Source organism: Triticum aestivum, chromosome 3D (assembly GCF_018294505.1).
Source record: "Triticum aestivum cultivar Chinese Spring chromosome 3D, IWGSC CS RefSeq v2.1, whole genome shotgun sequence".
NCBI lineage: Eukaryota > Viridiplantae > Streptophyta > Magnoliopsida > Poales > Poaceae > Triticum > Triticum aestivum.
Window position 1 is genome coordinate 10774217 of NC_057802.1, and position 22769 is coordinate 10796985.

Consider the following 22769-nt stretch of genomic DNA (forward strand, 5'->3'; position numbering starts at 1 on the left):
ATATATATATATATATATATATATATATCTTTGATGCACTATATAACTATTTCAAGGGGAATAGATTCGAATAGAAGTCATGAGGAGAGAGAAAGTGGTCGCTTATCTTGGACAGTTTAAGAGAAGTAAAAGTTGAATATGCAAAGTATTGATGTAAAAGTCCTCCTGTCATCTCCTGCTTTGAACCTATTTGATTATAATTCTAATTCAACCCTCCCTTTCCAACAGAAGAACTCTGTCAGTATCATATGCAGAAAAAAATAATCAGTTTTTATGATAGACCGATCGAGCTAATTGCCTACTACTCTCGAAAGAGGCTCACGCCCCGCTTTATAGAAAAAACAAAACCAAAGTACACGGCCAAACAACACAAGGTAGTGGGGTGGCCCCTTACAAAGCAGATCCTGAGATAACTAGACAACATAAAGGCACGTGACTACATTGCTGAAAAATAACACAGGTAGGCCAGCATACAACACCACAACACCCTAGGAGACCGAAGCTCCACGAGCTGCTGAGTATGAGACGGACGAGGGTCTTCACCCGCAATCGTGACAGGGAGAGCAGAACCACAACGTCGTCCTCAAGAGGAGAGTGGCACCCGCGGGCATCACCACCGTCGGCGCCAAAGCAATGAACTTTCACCCGACAGCTTACTAGTGACACCACGCGTCACAAAGGACCACCGCGACAGGCACAAGCTCCAGATCCAGTTCTGAACGACGACACTACCAAAGCAGAGCGCTAGCCCGAACCACGCGCCGCTACACCCCTTGCCACCCACACGATCAAAAGGTGTACTTGGGAATTCAGCGTTGGATGTCGATGGCTCGACCTCAACCTACATGAGGACCAGTGGCACTAGACGCGTCAAACGTGGTTAATGAGCCATTCTTAGTACAGTTCTCTCCTGAATATGGATGACGGGCGAAAAATGTTCCAAGAGTTGAGGACAACATAGCTGTTATACTAGACTTACAGGTTGTTTTGTCAGGGACTGGCGTGTTCCCTTTCCCACTAATTTCCCTCCCATTGATCTTCATTGTCCCCCTCTCTCCATAAGGATATATAGCTACCGAATGAAGGATGTCCAACACAGGAGTCTACTTTTTTGTGAGGGAAAACTCTTGTGAGTTTTATACATTAACTGCCATGTTCATAGGACAGCTTACATATCAATCAAGCCGAACATGGCTGCCAACACTAAGTTCTAGAGCATACTTGGCTAATTTATCTGAATCCTGATTACCTCTCTCTTCCTGTTTTTTCATGCACAAAGCTGACTCTAAACAGGACCCATTTGCCAACGTTAATTTGTACGTATTCGGGTCTGTCTAGGGCATATCTAGATGTGCCTTAGTTATTGCACATCTAAATGACTCAATCAAATATGAAAAGAAAAAAAGGAAAGAAAAAAATACATGCATGAGTCTCCAAGTAAAATCAACGATATATGACTTAGAGGTGCAATACTTAGGGCACATGCCGATGTGCTTTAGCAAAACCGTATTCTTAACACTAAGTAGCATGCAATCAAGCGAGCGGTGCCTTCCATTGGTTCTTTGAAATTCCTTGTTATACTTTTTAAACATTTATGCACGTAGTTTATTAATTCCTTTTTATTTTTTAAATATTTATGTGTTTTTTTAAATTCATTAACATTTCTTAAAATCTGAGTTTTTTTAAGAAAAAACCGAACAAAATTTTTGTAATACATGCACATTTTTTTATCTTCAGAGCATCTCTTTAAATCCTTGCACATTTTTCAAATGTACAGATATCTTAAAAATTCTTGAACATTACCTGGTTTAGCATCCATAACAATCCATCAAACCGAATATTTCTTGACAACCATAAATTAAAATGGACGGATTCAAAGATTCTATGCATGGATGTATCATGTACCTTACTGATAAGTCAAGGTTTCTTCACGACCTGGTCATCAGATGCCACCGATCGATGTGCGCCGCCGACGTTCAGGACCAGGTGAAGTACATGATCACTCGTAGTATGATTCAAGGAACGTGTCTGCGCGTACATACAGACAGTATATCTCTGGATTGGCCCTCAAGCCATGGCTGTGGACACCGCAAATATGCCGTCCCCACAACCATATTTGTCTGGCAGAAGGCGCATGCGACGTTCTCTACGGCGGCACTGACGCCTCCGACACAATGGGTAATCATTCAACAGTCACACAACTACATATATCTTGTGTGTGCATGCCCGCTTCGTCTTGTTCTTCTGTCTATTAAACCTTGCGATGTATATTATATATTGCAGGCAGCGAGTGCGCGTATGGCAACCTCTTCTCTCAAGGATACAGGACACGCACAGCGGCTTTGAGCACCATGCTATTCAACGACTGCGCCGCGTGCGGGGAGTGCTACAAGATCGAATGTGATCGCAAGCGCGCGGACCCGTTGTTTTGTAAGCCCGGCATGACGGTGACCGTGACGGCCACTAACATCTGCCCACCGAACGACGCCCTCCACAATGATAATGCAGGCTGGTGCAACACGCCAAGGCCGCACTTCGACATGGCCCAGCCGGCCTCGGAGAAAATCGGTGTTAAAGGTGGCATCATCCCCGTAATGTACCAGAGGTATATATGCGCCTCTTATAAGTTCATAAACTAGTCCAGTGTCACGGGAGCCACATAAAATTAACTCTTGCTATGCCACTGCCATAAACATGCAGGGTTCCGTGCGTGAAGCGGGGCGGCGTGAGGTATAAAATCAATGGTCATGATTACTTCAATCTTGTGCTTGTGAGCAATGTTGCTGCAGCAGGCTCGATCAAGTCCATGGATGTCAAAGAGCAATGGTTCTGAAGACTGGATTCCTATGGCACGAAATTGGGGTGCTAACTCGCACTCGTTGGCGAATCTTAGCGGAAAGATGCTCTCCTTCAGACTAACCAACACTGATGGACACACGCTTGTGTGGAACGACATTGTGCCAAAGGGGTGGACCTTTGGGCAATCACTTGTTAGCAAATTGCATTTCTAGCAACCAATGTCTGCCGACCAATTAATTTACCACGACAAGTGATTGATTTGTAATAATTAGTTGCATAAAGTGCAAGTTATGGTGCTTAATGTGTGTGTGCTGCTTGTAGCACTGATCTAATTTTACAATTCAGTTTGTTCATATTCACCATGCAATTCATATGGTGTATAAAAGATCCAGTTCATTCCATCGATTGAGTATTCAACAAATTCACCTATATAATGCAGTCTCAAAATAGATTATGGCAGTCTGTTGCAATTTATGGTAATGCGTTACCATACAAGCATAGAAAAATATCCATGTAGAAAACTGAAATTATGTATTCCTTTTGAACATGTATAGTTTTACTACAACTATTTCAAGAGGAAGGGATTTGAACAGAAGTGGTCGGGAGAAAGAAAGTGGTCACTTGTCTTTGATAGTTTAAAAGAAGTAACCTTTGAATATGCAAAGTACATAGAGATTTACAATTCCTCCGGCCAGGTCATTTTTTATCCTATTTTCCTTTAATTTTAGTTTGGCCCTCCTCTTCAAAGAGAAGAACTTTGTAAGTATCAGTTCTTATTCATATGCAAAAAAAATATATCAGTTCTTATAACTGACCGATTAAGCGAACCGCATGCAAGTCTTGAAATAAGCTCACACTCTGCTTTGTAGATAAAGCACAAACCAATGTATTGAGGAATCTCAAAATGATCGAACCGTTCCAGGAGAATCTCAAATTAATCGGAATAGTCATATTCAGAGAATTAAGAAACCTTGGTCAAAGCAATGGTTTTATTATCATGGAGTCCCTCCTCGATATGCAAATAAGTTTGCTTTCAGGCCCTTCCCAGTGCTCCACAGTGGACAGGTGCTAAGCATGCCACATAAGCGAAAAAATGACAGGGCACAACATTTAAGGAGGGGAGAGGGCACTTTGGTGACCCCAGAAAGAACCAATGCCAAGCGCAAGAACCTAGGCAAACCACTTAAATGAAACAACTTGACCAATGCATGAAAGACTTTACGTGCTAACTCATTAAATAAAGTATGCTTAGCAACAACTAGTTAAGCACCTATGCATTGGGGAGTTGAGTTGCTAAGGTATTTAATGCACTTAGCACCTTATCCAAGCACCTTTGCATTGGAAGAGGTCTCACACCTCCATGGGGAGATTGTGTCGCAAAGAGTTGTCTATAAGAACGAGGGACTCAGTCTGTTTGTCCATCAACAAAACAAAAGCACTACAGAATTCAGAATCAGCATGCTCATCTCATTAACGCAAAACATAGAGCTGGCAAGCGTGCGTGTGTTCAATAATTGTCCATCTTCACATAGGTGCCAATCGCGTCGAGGAATTGGCCCGATCGCGCATGGAAGCCCATAATCTTGCCACCGGGGCCGGCGTGGAGCGCGAATGGCACGCCGTCCTCCTTCCCGTACGGCCCGTAGCTGCGAAGGTTGCTGACAAACGTCAGCGATCTTATGACTACAAAGTCCTTGAATTGGCCGTAGTGGCCATGGACGCTTGTCAGGTACTCGTCCTGCTGCAGACTGAACTGCACGTTCAAAACAAAAAAGCGGGTTCATGTAACAGAGAGACCAACACTAGTCTCGACTCTCGAGATCGTGGAAATCAACGGGACGGGATACCTACCGTGGAGGGCTTGCCGCCTTCGCCACCCCACCTGTCGGCCCACGCCTCCTTGCCCTTCCGCTCGTACATGACGGAAATGGCGTCCACGGCGTTCCAGTGGCGGACGATGACCTGGACGATTCGGTTGACATCCGACATGCTTGTCTCCCTGACGTTGCCACCGATGCCGCCGCAAGGACCCGTCCTCACCAACGATCCCTGCATGCATGCGGACGTATGCTTATAACAATCACCCACATCAAATTCCACACGTTTTTGGCGCCCGTCTTACCATTGATCCCTTGCCACTACCGGGGATCTTCTTCCTCCCGACGTCATCACCGGCGATGGTGACGGTGACGCTAGCCCGGGAGGTCGGCAGAACCTTGGGCAAAACAAGCTCGTAGCTGCAGGCACCCGGGGGACCTTGCTGCAGGAGCACAGCCTGCTGCTCCACGGCGGTTGATGATACGGCGCACGTCTTCTGGTGCTCCGCCTTCTCGTGGTAGAGCATCTTGGCGGCGACGCAGCCGTGTGTGCAGGAGACACGGATGGATTGCAGGATGCGCTCTAGGGCCAAGCAGCGGCCGTAGCTCGTCGGGATGAAGCAGCGGCTGAAGCCCGAGTTGACAAAGCACGACACGCGCTTGTCCTTGTCCGGGAGGTCGCCGTGGCAGGTCGAGCAAACGACGTGGCCTGCCGCCGTGCCGCGCACTGTGCGGACGTGGACAATTGTGCGAGTTAGAGAGATCTTCTAGCTACGATGATAGGCACGGACAATTTGCTGCAAGCAGAGGTACATATATACCTGGAACACAGGAGGTTCGAGGGGACGAAGACATTTGGGGCAATTCAGAGCCACCGGATCGACGTCCACAGTGATCACCGCGGCCGCGGCGCCTGGCCTCTCTGCTTTGATGATCATCTTCTCGGATGTGGCGTTCTTTTCCATCGATATGCCTGTTCGATCTTGCAGTGGAGTGGCACCGTGCTTGCGTGTGAGAGAGTTATGGGATGAACGTTGGGGGGAGGCCGATCGAATATGTATTTATGGTGATGTGGGTCGAAGATGGAGAGGTCCTTGCTTCTTTCGTCTTCCACGTGCGACGTTAGTGCTGCATGGCATTGGTAGCAGCACTTCGACCAAAGAGTCCGCTGTAATTTGTTTTCCTCCTCGATTGCAGAAATAAATAAAGGGACGTCGGAGGTGTGTAGATAATCACAGCAAATAATCATCATATTTTTTTTAACCAACCCTTAACATCCCAGGGACTAAATTTACCCCTTTTTTGCACTTGATGGAGAAAATTACACGTAAATAAGATGATGGGTGAACTTAGACGGTCTGATAAAAAAAAAATTCGCGGTTTCGACGGTCTGATAAGTTGACGGACCAAAATTACACACTTTTCCTTAACCTGGTCTACAAATCATCCGTGATTTTTTTTCCTTGTTTACCAAGTTGCACGCCCCATCGTGCACGTGTATGCAACTTGTGTCACACCACATTTTTTTAGGGTTTTGTGGCACACTGGAAATCTTCTTCACCCACAATCACACTACTGCCATCTAGGAGGCGGTGTTGCCATAGGAGGACACATGCATCATCCTAATTCTAGTAGTGGGAGTCCTAGAAGTAAACACCGAGAGAGAATTAGGCTCTCACAGCGATTAGGCACTCGGCCATCCGATTGAAAGTCCCACCCGATACAGGGCGTCGGATCATGCCACCCCCGGTTGTAAGCCGCCAAATCTTAACAGCGATGAGCTCAGCCATTGGATACAATTTCAATTGCAACGGTTTTTTTTATTCTGAATTATATTCGTTTGATATGACCATTGCATCGTTTTATGAGGATCGGACAATTTCATTTAATGGCTCCTTGAACCAATCAGAAATCAAAGAAAATTTTGCCAATCTAGCAAGTTCTTGAGCAACTTTATTTGCTTCTCTATTACAATGCTCAAATCTAGAAATAGTAAAATCATTGCCAAAATAAAAACAATCATAAAAAACCGCCACCGCCGTCCCCGCCAACCATCCTCCTTCCTTCATGGTATCAATCACCTCCATGTTGTCCGAATTAATGACTAGCCGATTGCATCCCGTCCTTTGTGCTAATGATAGACCAAATTTTAGGACCAAATTAAGCTTCCACCGTCAATACATCCGTGCACCAATCTATCTTTCCACTTCCTCTAGCAATGAATCTTCCTTTATCATCCCTTAGGACCGCCCCAATTGTACCCCTAAGCAGGTCATGGTCAAAAGAAGCATCAACGTTAAGTTTAACAAAACCCACCGAAGGACATGGCCAGCCCTCTTTTCTCATGGAAAACCATAGGAGAGGTTGCGGTAACAAAGTTCGCCGTAAGAGCGTGGATCCTCATAGAGTTGTGAACCAATTTACGCCTTTCCCACCAGAGACACCAGGTTGAGATTGCAATCATTTCACGCACATTCTGGTTACCCATCATATGCAATTCCTATTTGCAATCATTTCAGGCACATTCTAGTTACCCATCATATGCAATTCTTGTTCTAGCATCAGAAGTAAGTATTCTAACACCTCCTGACCGACGCTATCTACTTCACAGGCTTTAACTATAATATCATCAATTCCCAGTCTTCTCCGAACTTACAGGATACGGGATTGGGATGAGGAACTAACTAGACAAATTGGCCAGAGGATTTGTCTAGTTAGTTCCTCATCCCAAATATTTGAAACAGGGTCAATAATATGATACCTTAGATAACAACAGACCCCCTCTGGGAGTAATGATTTACCTATCTGCACAATTTGGGATCCAAGCGTCTTCCCAAATATTGCCATTCCCCTCTCGCGAAATATGCCCATGCTTCAGGGAATTCACCCCTGCCATAATACTCAGCCAGGTAAAAGATGAGCCCTTCTTTAATTTGGTATTCAGCAAATCACCATCAGGATAGTACTTGGCTCTCAAGATAGCAGCACATAAAGAATCAGGGCTTTCGAGAAGTCGCCAAGCCTGTTTTGCTAGCATTGCCAAATGAAACAATGAATATCACGAAAACCCATCCCTCCTTGATTCTTCAAGATGCACATTTTCCACCACGCCATCCAGTGCATCCTTCTTTGGATGCCTCGTCTCCCCACCAAAACTGCGCCATCGCATCAATAATTTCTTTACAATTTTTTAGGGATTTTAAAGACCGACATGGCATAGGTGGGTATGGCATGAACAACAAATTTGAGAAGAATTTATTATAGTATATTCGTCAAACATAAAAATGTACATCGAGCTAAAAAACCGTAAATTTAATGCTCATAAATTAAAGGCTGTTCATGAATAAGAAAAAAATTGACAGATTCTAAAATTTCGCATGAATTTTAAAGATATTAATGAATGCGGAAAAAATTATGGATAAGAAATGTTCATGAAATTAAAAATTGCACGGGAATTTGGAAAAAAACATTGATGAAATTTATAAATGTTCATAAGTTTGATAGGGTGAACTTGCAATTGGGACTTAAAAAGGTCGGGCCCATGTGCGAGTAGAGGGAGGACTTATAACTAGAATAAAAAAATGTTGAACCCCAGTTATGAGTTGCGGGTAGACTTGCAACTAGCATTGAAAAAAGGTTGGGGGCCAGCTGCGAGTCAACGTGGACATGCAACTAGGACAAAAATAATGTCGGAGCCCAGTTGCGAGTCGAGGGTGGGATTGCATCCGGGACAAAAAGAAGGTCGGACCCGAGTTGTGAGTCATGGATATATTTGCAACTGGGACAAAAAAGGTCGGACCCAGTTGCGAATCGAGGGTGGACTTGCAACCGGGAGAAAAAATATTGGCCCATAGTTGCGAGTGGAGGGTGGACTCACAACTGGGAAAAAATAGTCGGGCCCCGGTTGCAAGTCGAGGTGAGATTGCAACAGGGACAAGTCGGGCTCTAGTTGTGAGTCGAGTATGGACTTGCTACTAAAAAAGGTCGGGCCCCCAGTTGCGAGATGAGGGTGCACTTGCAACTGGGGCAAAAAAAGGTCGGGCTCTAGTTACGAGTTAAGGGTGGACTTACAACTGGGACAAAAATAAGGCCGGGCCCCACTTGCGAGTCAAGGGTGGACTTGCAACTGGGAGAAAAAAAGGCCGGGCCCAGGTTGTGAGTCGAAGGTGGACTTGCAACTAGGACAAAAAATATGTTGGGCCTTAGTTGCGAGCCGTGGATGGACTTGTAACCGAGACAAAAAAAGGTTGGGCCCCTGTTGCGAGTCAAGGATGGACTTGCAACTGGGATATAAAAGGTTGGGCTCGAGTTGCGAGTCGAGGGTGAACTTGCAACTGGGACAAAATAGGTTGGCGCTGGTTCTGAGTCAAGGTTGGACTATCAACTAGGACAAAAAATGGCAGAGTTGTGTGTCAATGCTGGACTTTTAACTGGAACAAAAAAGGATCAGACGCTAATTGCGAGTCGATGATTGACTTGCAACTGAGAAAAAAGATGGGCACCAATTGCGAGTCGAGGGTGAACTTGTAGCTGGGACAAAAAAGGTGGGGCCCAGTTGCGAGTCGATGGCAGACTTGCAACTCGGACAAAAACTGTCTGGGCCAGTTGCGTGTCAATGGTGGTATTGCAACTGGGACAAGAAAAGGTCGGGCGTCAGTTGTGAGTAGAGGGTGGATTTGGCAAGTCCTCAGTTGCGAATTAAGGGTGGACAAGAAACGAGGAAAAATGAGAGAAAAATTGATCGTGCCCTCGAAGGTAGACTTATAACTGGGGCCCCGACCATCATAAAACATGCTTTTTTGGTTTCTTTTAATTCTACGTCATAGTTTAGAAACAGCATAGGGAACGGGTTGCCAGTAGGCTGCGTTAATGGGTCGACAAAAATAAAGCCTAACAAGCCCAGCCCAACAAACAAACAGCTACAAGAGAGGTGAAAGATAGAGCGCTTGCACGAAGATTACGGAAACTAAATCAAATGATAGCAAACTTAGATGGGACATCGTTCAAAAAAGTTGTGAATTTAAAATAAACTTATTCTTATGAAACTAGAAAACCATTGGTTTTATGACAAAAAAAGAAAAGAAAAAAGTTTAAAAACCAAAATAAAAAATAAAAAAAGAAAACAAGGGAAAAAACTAGAGAGAGATGGCGGATAGGAAATACTTGAAAAATAATACTCACCTCTTCCAATTCTCCGCGAGAGCACACTGACCACACTGAAAAAGAGGATCACTCTCCACACAGAGACAAACATAAAAGACCAGCCTCGTCCAGCCCAGGCACAAACTAAAAAGACCAGCCCAAACACCGCACACGCACATGAACACCGCAAGGAAGTTACACGCAGCGGACTATCACAAAATTTACACGAAAATTACAGCTTTAAATCATGTTGTGAGAAACTTAAATGCGAGATAACTATATCTCATCCAGATGTGACTTAGCAAATCTAAAAAAATAAATATAAACAAATAATGAAAAAGAGAAATAAAAACAAAAGAGGAAAAGAAAAATGAAAAATAAAAGCAAAAACAGAAGGCAAAAGAAAAGATGAAGAATGCAAGCGACTAATGCAAGATCTTCTCATTTAATTATCTTACTCGCAGCAGTAGCCGCCGCAGCCGCCTAGTAGAAAACGGGACACAACCAGCGACGCAAATCAAGCCTTGCATGAGAAAACAAGCAGTAATACATCGAACGGTCCAGGACTTGGATGTAAGATAAGTATAGTACATCTAGATGTGCAATAGTAATTCTGTTTTCAAAATCTGATTAATCACTATACATTTGAAAAATAATTAGTTACTACTTTTGTGGATCGAGGAAGTGGATAGTAAACAGCCGCTCTTTTCTTGGGTCCCTATATATTGGGCCTCCTCCATCTGTTCACCTCACACAGTAGAGTACTCCAAGTCCTAGGCACCTACCTACTGCGAGATGCAGAGGCACGCCGGCGATGAGCTCACCATCTCCGTCGACCCAGACACTCTCGACTGCCCCATCTGCTTCCACACCCTCAGGCCTCCGGTGTTCCAGTGCGGGGCCGGGCACATGGTCTGCCAGTCCTGCCGCGACAGGCTCCAGCCCAGCAGCAAGTGCCCCGCGTGCTCCGTCACCACCGGCTTCGGCCGCTGCTACGCCGTCAAGCGTATCCTGCGCTCCGTCCGCGTCCCTTGCCCCAACACAGCGCGCGGCTGCGCTGTCCGGACGTCCCTCCATGAGCGGGAGGAGCACGAGAAGTCGTGCGCGTCGATCTTACAGACCATGTTCCTCCTGCGCCACGGCCTGTCCACCGTCACCATCAATGACAAAGCAAAGGTAAGTAGGATTCGACGACCTTATGCTACCTCCGACCCCGATTCGCTCTGTCTTGCTAGCTATACATATATGTTGATTGATGATTGCATGTTTCTTGTGTGAGATGAGATGCAGGCCGGAGAGGTTGTCAGGATGGGCCCTTGCGGCGGCGTCGGCGGCAACGACAGAAAGATAGGCATGGTGGGCGATGTGAGACGCATTGTCCAGGTCGCCGTCCGCCACTGCCGCGCCGTTGACGCCATTCGCGTAACGTACATGCGGAAAGACCGGGAGGAGACTGAGCTGTGGGGAGGGAAAGGCGGCATGACTACGGTGGTAATTACTCTAACTAACAACGGGTCGATCCACGGCCATTAATCATTAGTCTCCGGCCGTGTGTTGTGGATGAGTTGACAAGCTGTGTTCTCCTCTTGCTTCGCGTGTGCAGTTCCGTCTGCAGCAGGACGAATACCTGACGAGCGTGGAAGGCCACTACAGCCACTTCAATGGCAACGTCGTCATCAGGTCGCTCAAGTTCGCCAGCAACCTTCGCACCCACGGGCCGTACGGGAACGCGTGCGGCGTGTGGTTCTCGCTCCCAGCGGGCGCCGGCTGCAGGATCATCGGCTTCCATGCGCGGTGTGACGACCAGTACCTCCACGCCATTGGCACCTACGTCAAGATGGATGACCGTGCATCGTGATCGACCGCAAATTCGTTTGTATCGTGTAGCGACTGTTTTTGCATTCATTCATCTAGCTATTTCATTTCACTTGCTGCCTCTCAAGTCTCAACTCCGTCGATGATCGATGCTCTAGCCCCAGGACTGTTTAGCTAGGAGGAAAAAATGTTAGGTTTAATCTTGATTCATGTATCTGCATATTTGTTTTGTCTTGCATATAGCTAGGTTTAGTATTTGCTGGCAAGTTGTACGTGCGTACCAAGATGGCAAAGTCTTGGTAAAAAGCGCAACAAAGCGAGTATGGTGCGTATGGCGTGATGCTGTGGTGCCGTGTGATACTTGACACGCTTGCGCGACGAGACCGGCTGGGTGGATCACTTGGAGCTGAGACACATGGCAAATTTGTTAGTTTGTGTTCGTATGCATGCATGCACAAAGTTTGTTAGCAGGTTTGCTGAGTCATGTGGCGGTTGAGATAATGCTGCGCACTTGCTGGACGTGGTCAAGCCCTGAGGGGCAAGCCCTGTGTATATCCACTGTGCACCGAGAAATGAAAAGTGGGGGTGTGGGGGCTGAGGGGAAAAGATGTAGCGCATGTGCTCTCACCGGGAGATATAAGAGCATCTCCGAAAGACGCGCGCAGGCGCAGCGCACTAAAAGTTTTTTACAACGCCAAAATAGCGCTTTTGCGCGCCGAACTAGTCAGTTGCTTTACCAAGAGCCCAAAATTTGTAGCGCGCCCGCGTGCCGCTCCAGCAGGCGCGGTAAAATAGAGCGCGCGCCCAGCCGGCGCACAAAAACACATACAGGATAATCTCAAACATCCAAAATATGCAAATTTCACACAAACAAGATGATCTCAAACATCAATGACAAACATAGCATAGTTCAAAAGATGCAAAGTTCGCACAAACAAGATGGTCGCAAGCAAGTTCATGAACAAGTTTACACGAACGAATTGAACATCAACAATCATTCCCCATCTTCTTCCATCTCGTTTGTCTCTTCTTCTTCGTCCGTTTCTTCTTCCTATTCTCCATCCTCTTGTTTGTCCTCTCCTTCATTTAAAACTCGAACGGTGTTTGCACTATCAACAAAGGCATCATGCGAAGGCATGTGAGGCCGCCATGGTTCGTTTGGAAGCGGAGCTCCGTGGCTTCCGGCGGGCAACGGCGCGACGCCACCCGACGCGCTCGTCCGGGGTGACATGAAGAGCCCGCGCGTGAGGCTGGCGTTCGGAGCCGCAGGGGCGGTGGTGGCGGCGGCGGAGGTATAGCCCGCGCTAGGGTTTGCGGCGGCGATGGCGGCGATGGAGAGGTCGCGCATGTATGGAGGGGTTAGGGGGATGTCGGTGCGCCCGTCCATGGATGGAGCTCGCTGGCGGCGGCGCGGGGCGTGGCGAAAGCGGGAGTGGGCGGAGAGTTCAGCGGCGGTTGCTCACTCGCGCGCGATAGCGGACGCCTGAAAAAAAGCAGAACGCGATGCAGTTCTGTTGGGCACGCGGAGTGGTTTTTAGCGTGCACGTGATTTTTGCGCGTCTGCTGGAGCTGCCGATTCAGCCGCACGCGCTAAAAGGCTGTTTTTTCAGGCATGCGGCTTATTTAGTGCCTCTGTTGGAGATGCTCTAAGCAATGCTGGTAGTCTCCAGGTGAGGTGTGTGTGTGTGTGTGTGTGTTTGTCCCCTTTGCATGTGTTCTTGTGAGAAACCATAGAAGAGAGAAGAGAGAGCTGTGCGAGGCAGCTCGAGGTAGAAGAAGAAGGGGCGTCGCGAGGAGCCGACGCCAACATCCATGCGGCCAAGGCCTCCATGTTTATTATTGCCTTTGCTGGTGAACCTTTTTTCAAGGAACTTTGCTGTTGAACTTGATTGACAAACAGAGAAAATCAAGTCCATTTACTGAACTATTTCATCTTTTTTTAGGGAACTATTTAATCTTTTAATTCTAGTTCTTTGTGTCTTTCACACATCCCAGACATGTATTAGTACTTAGAATTCCTAGCCGCTGATCTGTAAAAAATAATTAAAACCAGTTCCCTGTGGAAGGCTAGAAGCGGATTATTTTCTCTCTTTTCTATGGTTACGATCTTTAGCATCTCCAACGCCGGGCCACAAATCACGGCTAAACGTGGTTTCCTGAAGATTTTTGCCATTGTTTGTGATCTGCACCGTATGTAGTTGCAGAACAAGCTAATCTTTCTTTTTGAGTGGACGAAGAATCAGCTAATTAAGCGAGGCTTTATGCAGTCCCAAGGCTTCTAGTATGTGTAGAAGTGCATGCTCTAGTCAATGCAACCAGAAGACCGATCTAATGGAAGAGACTAGACAGCACATTATACTCCGATACCATGTAGAAGTGCATGCTCTGGCCAATGCAACCAAAAGACCGATCTGATGGAAGATACTAGGCAGCACATTATACGTCAACAGTATGATACTAGTTCTTTCTAGTATGGCTGGTCACAGGCGTGTTTCTGGAATGTTAGCCATTACTCCCTCCGTCCCATAACGTCGGAATTTTTTTGACAAAAGTGTAGTGTTAAAAAACGTCTGATATAATGGGATGAAGTGAGTATGTATCAAGAACTGCAGGAATCATCAACTTGGCCATACAGTGCAAGAGGTTCCATAGCTGCTAATAACAGTACATTATATATGTGCCTGGAAGTAATGGTCATATGTGGAACTGTATATACATATAGAAGCGACCTCAAGATCAGCAGTGCCATGAACCACTATACAAAAAGCGATAGATCCTTTGCACTCTAAAACTTTTGAATACTCTCAAAACGCCCAAAAGAAACACGAGTTTATTGTTAGACCATTTATGAAGTGACATGCATTAACAAAGGTAGTTGCTCGTGTGCTTCTATGTACCCAACATGGTTATGTTTGATCATGTCTTTACAAAAATATTTGACAAAATATAAAAAGAATGCAGTGCATTATTTGTTGGAAGAGATGAAACGCTCCAAATCCAAGTTACAAAGATGAAACCTACCATCCAGCTGGTCTAGTGTCTTAAATGGGTTCTGGATGTTCCGTCAATGGGATCATAGACTTGCAGTATCGGATTTGATTGGCAATTACATAAGCAGTAGAACAGCAACTTTCCACCATGCACCACTCTCAATGGCACCGGAATGTACTTTGTACTTGGATTGTGGATTCACTGGGATAGTATACACTTTGACCCAGATACTCTTGACCGAATCGGTCAGAAGCCAAACGTTGGCATTTCTGTGAGCAACGCTCGACAACTCCAACTGAACCAGGCATAAGGTGCCAGTAAGCTCGCCTATATGGTCGCGCCAATACCGTGATCTCACTTTTGGGGGGCTATTGATGACCTTGTTCCATTCCTCACTCTCAAGGTCAAAGCAAAATACCCGTGTCTGGGTTTTGATATTTTTGTTTTGTTGACGCCAGTACATAAAGTACACCATCAATCTCAACGGGGATATCATACATGACGGCACTAATTAGGGGTGACTGTGCCTTACGCCACCCCGGACCATCTTCCAAAGCCAGGATTTCACAAGTCTCAGTTGTGATGCAAACCACCTTGTGCACACCGGACGTGGTGGCAGCACCGAAGCCGATGACAATATTCCCTCTCATGGCCGGTCTCGAGCAGGTTAAGATCACCTCCCCGCTTGCGACGTCAATCACTTGGGCATAACCGGGAAACAAGTAATTGATAATAAAGAAGAGGCCGTCCATCTTGACTGCCCTTACAATGTTTCCATCCATGTCAAGCAGCCGAAGATCCCCATCGTGTCCGGTGATGAGTAGGGGCTGGGAGCGATACTTGTGCAGGGCGAAGAAATCCGGGCCGGAGATGAGAGCGTCCCACCCTCTCGACACACAACGAAACCGTAAAACAGACTTGATCGGCAACCTTGAGAGAATGTCGAAGATGACATCGCTGCTAATAGGTGCCAGAACGGTTGCTTGGTGAATGGTCGGTGGGCTGGTGACCGATGCCAATGTAGAACTAGGTCCGCGCGACGATGAAACTATGGGATGCTTCGCCACCCGACGGCGTCACGAGAGATCCGGCGTGCTTCTGATTCATGACGGAGACACACGTGACTATAGCTGTCGTTGGTTGATGGAGACGACGGCGGCGGAGAGATCAGAGGCTGCAGTTTGATTGAACCTTGGACGCCAGGAGGGATGGTGCGCTGGTGGCCCGAGAGGGAGAGGGCGGAAGCACAACAGCAAACCCTAACCAAACTAATTATCTCGGTCGAGTCGATAGGGAAGCTAACCCGGTGGAGATTTTCCGGGATCGATGAATTTCGCCTCACGGGTGCAGGCCTCAAGGCCACGGGCGAAGAGGCCCATCCCGGCAATCTTTCTTCCCCACGCCAGCTCGTACAATCCTCCTACTCCTTTATTTTCAGACAACGCTAAAAAAAACTACGTACTTTGTTTTCAGACTGACACGGCCATGCTGCATTACAGGACCGTGTTCCGTGTAGTGCACCAAAAAAGTTGCATACGGACAGATGTCGAACGTCACAATAAATCTGATTTTTGTGGAGAAGGAGGGAGACGTACATATTAATCACAGCAGCCGATCACCGGCCTCCTCGTCTGGTAGAAGACGGAAACAACAAAAGCTAGATCTTCTCCATCTTTCTTGTGTATACATATTATAAACTTTTTTGAAGGAAAAGGCAGAGTGCTGGCATAATAATAAACTAGCAAACATGTCCGTGCGTTCCAATGGGAGAACAAAAAATTCCATATTCTTGCATAGTTGTTCACTAATATTGTTTGGAGATAATTATATATTTTTCATATTTAGATTCATGTTTGTTCTTGCATTTTTGTTCACTAATATTATCACGGTCTTGTCGTGACTAATTTTTTTTTTGGAACGAAGACGCTAGAGCGTCCGGCTTTAAATTAATAAAGCCACGAAGGCAGCATCACCAGGTTTAAACAACGAAAACACACCAAATGACCAAAAGTCTCAACAGGCCACACCGGCCACGCATAGTACACACCGAAGTTCAGAGGACAGGCCCCAACCGCACACCTAACAGACCCACTTGGAACCAAAATAAAGATCGCCCAAAGAAGCTTAAGTCGCTTGACGAAGTCTCGGGATACTGCTGGCAATCTTCTCCATCGTGCCGCTCCTCATAAGCTCATCATCGCATTGTTTCCCCAACGGTGTCCACGTCTGTAGAAAAAGATGACATTTGAAAATAACATCAGTCGGGTTAGCCGGGAACTTGTGCTCCATAGTCATTTTGTTTCGCACTGTCCAGAGGGACCATAGCAATGCTCCCACGCATTGCCACAAGACCCTGGCCTTGCCCCCCTTCTGTGATTGAAGCACCGACAACAACTCAGCCCCCGATCGCGGATTCCAATTTTGTTGGAACACCTCCCGCATGGCACTCCAAGCAAAACGCGCAAGCGCGCACTAAACAATGCGTGATTCGCGTCCTCTAACAATTCGCACACCACACAAGATCCATCAGAAGGGCCGTTACGCTTAGCAATGTTGTTGGCCGTCGGTAGTCTATTGCGAAACATTTGCCAAAGAATGATTTTTATCTTTAGCGGAATCCTATTGTCGTGACTAATGGTGGACATGTTTGCATTGCAACTTAATGGCTCTACGCTTCCACATACGTACAAGAGCCGGACTCATTTGTATGCAATTAAATTAACTACACATAGCTTTTTCATGTTGTAATCTCAACCGTTATAATTAGAACTAATGGATCCGTTTTCATTACTTTTTGTTTAGAGCTCATTATATATTTTCATATTTAGATTTCCGCATTTGTTCTTGCATTTTTTCCACTAATATTACATTGTGTGTAGTTTACACTTATAGTGTATCTAACACCTCTGTATGTGTTTCGGCACCAACAACAAAACTATATATGTGTTTTTTTCTTAAGATGTTCCATTTTTCATAACTCTTTATCTATTATATTTTATTGCACAACTATATTTTTCTTTGATCTCCTTCCACTACATGCTCTAATCTGTGAGAGGAATACCAAATTATACGCTAAATAGACCCCTATGCACGTAGCAAATATTAGAAAAAGCTGATGCTTGGTGCCTTTTCTGATGTCAGCATGAAATCATTAATTGTAATTAGCCTGCTCGAACCGGATTGGCTCTGCGGAAAAAATTGGAAGTGTTAAATAAAAAGGGGTTGATGCTTGCTTCTTTGTTGTGACACCATCAAATGTAATTAGTATATGACCTGGATTGTCTCTTGCATACAAACTAACTTAGAGAGGGTGGCACCTTCCGTTCATGAAGACAAGACACGGCTCGGCCTGGTGGCATGGCTAGCGGCCCGGCTTGTGGAGGATGTGGATTCGACTCCCCTCACCAAAGTAATTAATTTTTAAACTGATAGGAGGAGTCCCTCCACGTACATGAACAAACGCGACAGACGAAAATCTTGGTTGACAGGTGAAGGAACGTACCAAAATTTGGAAGGAAGAAACGCTCCTCTCTTTTATTAGTAGGTATAGATAAAGCCAGAAGGGCAAGCTGCAAAAATTTAGTACAGAACCATTGCAACAACATCAAACGACGATAAAATGACATCGCCTTAGAGAGTCACACATGCCAGCTCTACTAGAGCAAACAAGAGCAAAACACAATGCAAACATAAACGAAGCTACGACATGGTGAGAGGTGGCATCACTCCAGACGACAACAATGAAATGGCGGTAGCACAAACCTTGGCGATTATCAGGTCGACAGCATCGATGACGCAGGCCATGATGAGTGGCTTCCACTTCTGCAATAAGGGTTGAGGAGGAGTAATGGCGGCGACCGGCGGGGATGAGGAGGAGGGCCGACAAGGAAGGTTACCTGGCGGAGGAGTTGAGGAGGAGTATTGGCGGCGGGCGGCGGGGATGAGGAGGACGGCCGACAAGGAAGGTTAACTGGCGGCGCCGTCGGGTGCTTCCTCGGCGTCGCCTCGGGGACGTAGTACTCGAACTCCCACTACTACTCCAGTCCAGATCGGGACCTTGAAGATCGAGGGGCGCCAGATGGAGAAGACCGTCACCAAAGCCGAGCGGCGGCACGGCCGGAGCACGTCGGCCTCCACCGAGTTGATTTCGGTCGATGTGGATCGGAAGGTTCTTGGCTGCCCTCGATGCCTACGCCCCTTCCTACCTCCAGTTTTCCAGGTACTACGTCCATACATGCTACGCGTATACAAGTGGATTCAACTTTTAACTTACGAGAGCATGCACTTCAGCTTAGTTTCATGCATCCATTATTTTTTTTTTTTGAATCTCTTCTGTGCGGTGTGGACGTGTGGTGTATATAGTGCGCTGCTGGACATCTGATTTGTTCGACCTGCCACGGCGACCTCCCGGACAAGGGCAAGTGCGTTTCCTGCTTCATCAACACGGGCTACACACGGTGCTTCATTCCCACAAGCTACAGCCGCTGCCATGCCGTCGACCATATCGTTCGATCCGTCCATGTTGCTTGCCTCTACACCGTCTACGGGTGCACTGCCAAGATCCTCTACCATGAGAAGGCGGAGCACGAGAAGACGTGCCCCAACATGTATGGCTTCGGCGGCCTTCCCGGACGGGTTGTGAAGATGGGCCCTTGCGGTGGCGCAGGTGGCGACGCCAGAGACATGAACCCGCGCTTCGTCGACCGTATCACTAATGTGATCCTCCGCCACGGTGCTGCGATCTACGCCATAGCGGTGTTGGTCCAGGAGGACGAGCACCTGATTAGGAACACCGGTCTGTGGGGAACGCTTGGAGGAGTGTGCTCCGAGCTAATACACTTGGCACATTCTATTTCCTTTATTCTGTTTTTTCTATAAGACGACTTATATTAGTTTACGGAGAGAGTACTTTGTAACCGACTTGCAACGAGGATAATTCATCGATCTTTCTTTTGGCATGTTCAGATCTGTCTGGAGCCTGATGAGTACCTCACCAGCGTGAGAGGGTATGTAGGCCACTTCGAAGGCTGGTTCGTTGTGAGATCTCTCACATTCGTCGGCAACAGGCGCACTTTTGGGCCTTACGGGGCGGAGGAAGGCACGCCGTTTGAGCAGCTGGCGGTAGAATTGTCGGCTTCCATGGGCATTCCAGGGGCCTCCTCGATGCTCTTGGCACCTATGTCAGGATCGATGACTAACTCTTGATCCCTTTGCTTTCAGGCCATGATACTACCACTGTAGTGAATGAAAAAATCGAGATCTATTTTGGCATCCTGGATGTTGGACAAAGTTCAAATTTGCTTCTTGGGTTGGTTAATTTTGTTAATTGGTTCAAAATTTACGAAGTTCCAGCCGGCCGGTGGCTGGGAGTGGGATTCTGATGTCTCGGCTCCAAGTAATATGTTAGGTTACTGTTTCAGGTTTTTAGTTTAGGTTACGATTTTTTTTCTCGCAGGGCGACATTCAGTTAGAGGATGACACTTCATCTTTGAGCTTGTCTTTCTGTCAATTTGTATGGAGTCGATGGAGCTCCAGCAAAGATTCCTTACCATTTCCTTGGGGCGGCAATGTTAGGGTTACTCGCCGTGCATGCACGATGTTAGGATTTGGTGTCCAAGCCTCCAAAAAATTTAAGGGTTCAATGTCGACGACTATTGCACTGGGGCGCTGGTCCTTACGTGTAACGTCCAATGTGCGGTCCTATTCTCAAGGAACTTGGAAGTCCTGCCAATGATAGAAGCACATATCAAAGATGTTTCGCAAGGTGGATATCGTTATAACATACCATATACTCCCTCCGTTCCATACTGTAGTGCATATAGATTTTCTGAAAAGTCAAACTATACAAATTTTAACCAAGTTCATGGAGAAAACTACTTATATCCCCAATATCAAATATATACAATATGAAAGTATGTCTTGTGATGTACCTAAGGACATGTTTTTGTTATTCTATATGTATATGTTTCTCCCTATAAACTTGGTCAAAGTTAATAAAGTTTGACTTTTCAAAAAATATATATGCACAACAGTGTGGAACGGGGGGAGTATTGAATTGGGAGGCTGACAAACAAGTGGTAGGCAGCGAGACCAAGGGATAGCAATGAAACAACTAGCAAGCAAAGATAATAGTGATATCCAAGGTAATGATCATCTTGTCTGGAATCCCGCTTGAAAGAAGATTGAATCCGTGAAGTAGTCGAACAAGCGTGGTCGAACGAATCCTCACACTTGCGACGTTACCTGGAACTATTGAGAAGAAGCACAACTGGAAGAAGCAAACAATATGGTAAAAAAACATAACATAACCATGGCATGATGCACAATAAAGTATGATGCATGTCCGATTTAATGAGCATGACATGACAAGATGCAACAACCAAACACTACACATTAAGTGAAGCTCAATATGCAACGAGTTGCACATTTTGACGAAACTCCATGTTCAATTATTTAGTTTACCCCCGTTTATGCTACTCATTAATACTGAATGTTGTTATTCATGGCAAGAGGTGAAGCACATGTTACCTACCTATCTAGGCAAGCTTAAATGAGGCTGGAAACAACACATAACAATTCTGGAAAATCACCATATACAATTTTTCAAATTTGTCACTGTTCTACCTAAAACACAGTTTTATTTTTGTTAAGCATGCATATTTATTTAATTCAGAGCTACGAACAGGCGAAGAGGCCAATAGAAATGAACAGGGGAACACGAACAGACGAAGGTGTTTGTGCTGGGTTTGCGGTACAAACGAAATATTGGCATAACCTCAGGGGCGTTTTTAAGTTCCTACTAGCAGCTCTATCTGAGGACCGCGGGTTTGTTTCTTCCTATACTTCGGTTTTTTTTTGGATAATACCGCACCTACCTGTGCGTGCCTCCCATCCGACGTGGCAGGTTTTGGACTAAATTGTATCAATTTGTTCCCGCATATCAAGTTTAGGGGCCAGGTTGAGTCACCTTGCAAGTTTTTGTATAAATTGTACCGGCGCTGCAAGTTTATGTACTAAAACAGTAATTAACTCTTAATTAATTGTGAGGCCTTACAAATTAGGAAGCAAGGAATATAGTATAAAAGAATTGAATGAAAAATCTTTGAGAAATGTTTGACCCGATCAAAATTAGATGACCGAATTCCAATTGAAGACCCCAATTGAATGTGGGCTCTTTTAAACTAGAGTGCTTAGTGTTATAGAGGATCGATGCTTGGATTTTGTTGTCATGTGTTGGTGCGCTCAGGGTCAGAAATTAAGCGGTTTCCTTGTGTTTTGTGTTTTGTGTTTTGAGAAAGGTCACACTGTTTGTTCTTGGTGCAGAAAAGAAAAGAAGCATCTAAGGGAGACGATCGTTTTTTTAGGGATAGACGACCGGCTGTAAAGGTTGTCTTGTCGCGTGCAAGGCGTGAGCATGATTGGCATGCCAACCTTGATGTGGCATCCTGGTTTTTGCTCCTTTTCTTTTTCTGGATTTTATTGCCATTTGATTTGAATTTGGAGTTTTGAATCAACCCAGTTGGACTTAATCAATTGGGCATGTCCTTGATTTTCACCCAAGTGACTCACCTCTCTCTCAAACACATCATTTCCTCTCTGATATATCCCAAAATGGCCCTAGGAAAATTTTTCATAAATGAAAAATATTCATTTCTTCTCTTAACATCACTTCAGTCACATATGCTCCAAAGCAACCCTTATTTTTCTTGCCCACAAAAATCTGAGAAAATTCCTGAATATTCTTTGAACCTAGGAACACCTCCCTGTGCAAAAATATTTCATAGTTATTTGGAATATTTTTGCTACAGAAAATCTTCTCTGTTCGGGCCAGAAAATGCAGTTTCTACAGGAAGTGCATTTTTCCTTGATCCAATGAAGCTGAAAATATTATGGCTTCATTAGCCTCCTAAGAAACTCCTAACCACCAAAGATCAACTCCTAACTCTTTCTAGATCACTCTCTTTTAACCTCACAAGTTTATGTCCAGAAACTTGCCAGGAAGCTACACTCGCACACAGTCGACCTGTGATTGACTCAAGACCTTGGATCAACCCAAACTAGCAAGGACTACACACCAGACACAATTTGGACAACCCAGGCCACGTGATGCCATAGTTCACGTGGTGACCGCGCGTGGACAAGGTGTTCGACAGCTGTTCGGTGCGCTTTGGATGCCGCCAACGCCGGAGCTCGCTGACGATGACA

The 22769-nt window shown here is 45.8% G+C and overlaps 3 protein-coding genes and 1 pseudogene across 3 annotated transcripts; 3 read left to right on the forward strand and 1 right to left on the reverse strand.

Annotated features, from left to right (window-relative positions):
- The first annotated feature begins 1959 nt into the window (after nucleotides 1–1959).
- On the forward strand, nucleotides 1960–3011 carry LOC123076032 (expansin-A14-like; annotated as a pseudogene).
- Nucleotides 3012–4306: 1295 nt separating this feature from the next.
- On the reverse strand, nucleotides 4307–5581 carry LOC123076033 (jacalin-related lectin 3-like). The gene is made up of 4 exons (XM_044498491.1): nucleotides 5436–5581; nucleotides 4922–5333; nucleotides 4651–4848; nucleotides 4307–4552 (listed from the first exon to the last, which is right to left on the reverse strand). Exons 1-4 carry the CDS (start codon nucleotides 5579–5581, stop codon nucleotides 4307–4309), a joined length of 1002 nt encoding a protein of 333 aa, XP_044354426.1.
- A 4943-nt stretch (nucleotides 5582–10524) lies between these two features.
- On the forward strand, nucleotides 10525–11773 carry LOC123073731 (jacalin-related lectin 3-like). Its single transcript, XM_044496779.1, has 3 exons — nucleotides 10525–10934; nucleotides 11049–11249; nucleotides 11362–11773. The coding sequence occupies exons 1-3, from the start codon at nucleotides 10554–10556 to the stop codon at nucleotides 11614–11616; spliced, it is 837 nt and encodes a 278-aa protein (XP_044352714.1). The 5' UTR covers nucleotides 10525–10553; the 3' UTR covers nucleotides 11617–11773.
- Nucleotides 11774–18642: 6869 nt separating this feature from the next.
- Nucleotides 18643–20035, forward strand: LOC123076034 (E3 ubiquitin-protein ligase SINA-like 10). Its single transcript, XM_044498492.1, has 4 exons — nucleotides 18643–18783; nucleotides 18927–19359; nucleotides 19785–19872; nucleotides 20020–20035. Exons 1-4 carry the CDS (start codon nucleotides 18643–18645, stop codon nucleotides 20033–20035), a joined length of 678 nt encoding a protein of 225 aa, XP_044354427.1.
- The last annotated feature ends 2734 nt before the right edge of the window (nucleotides 20036–22769 follow it).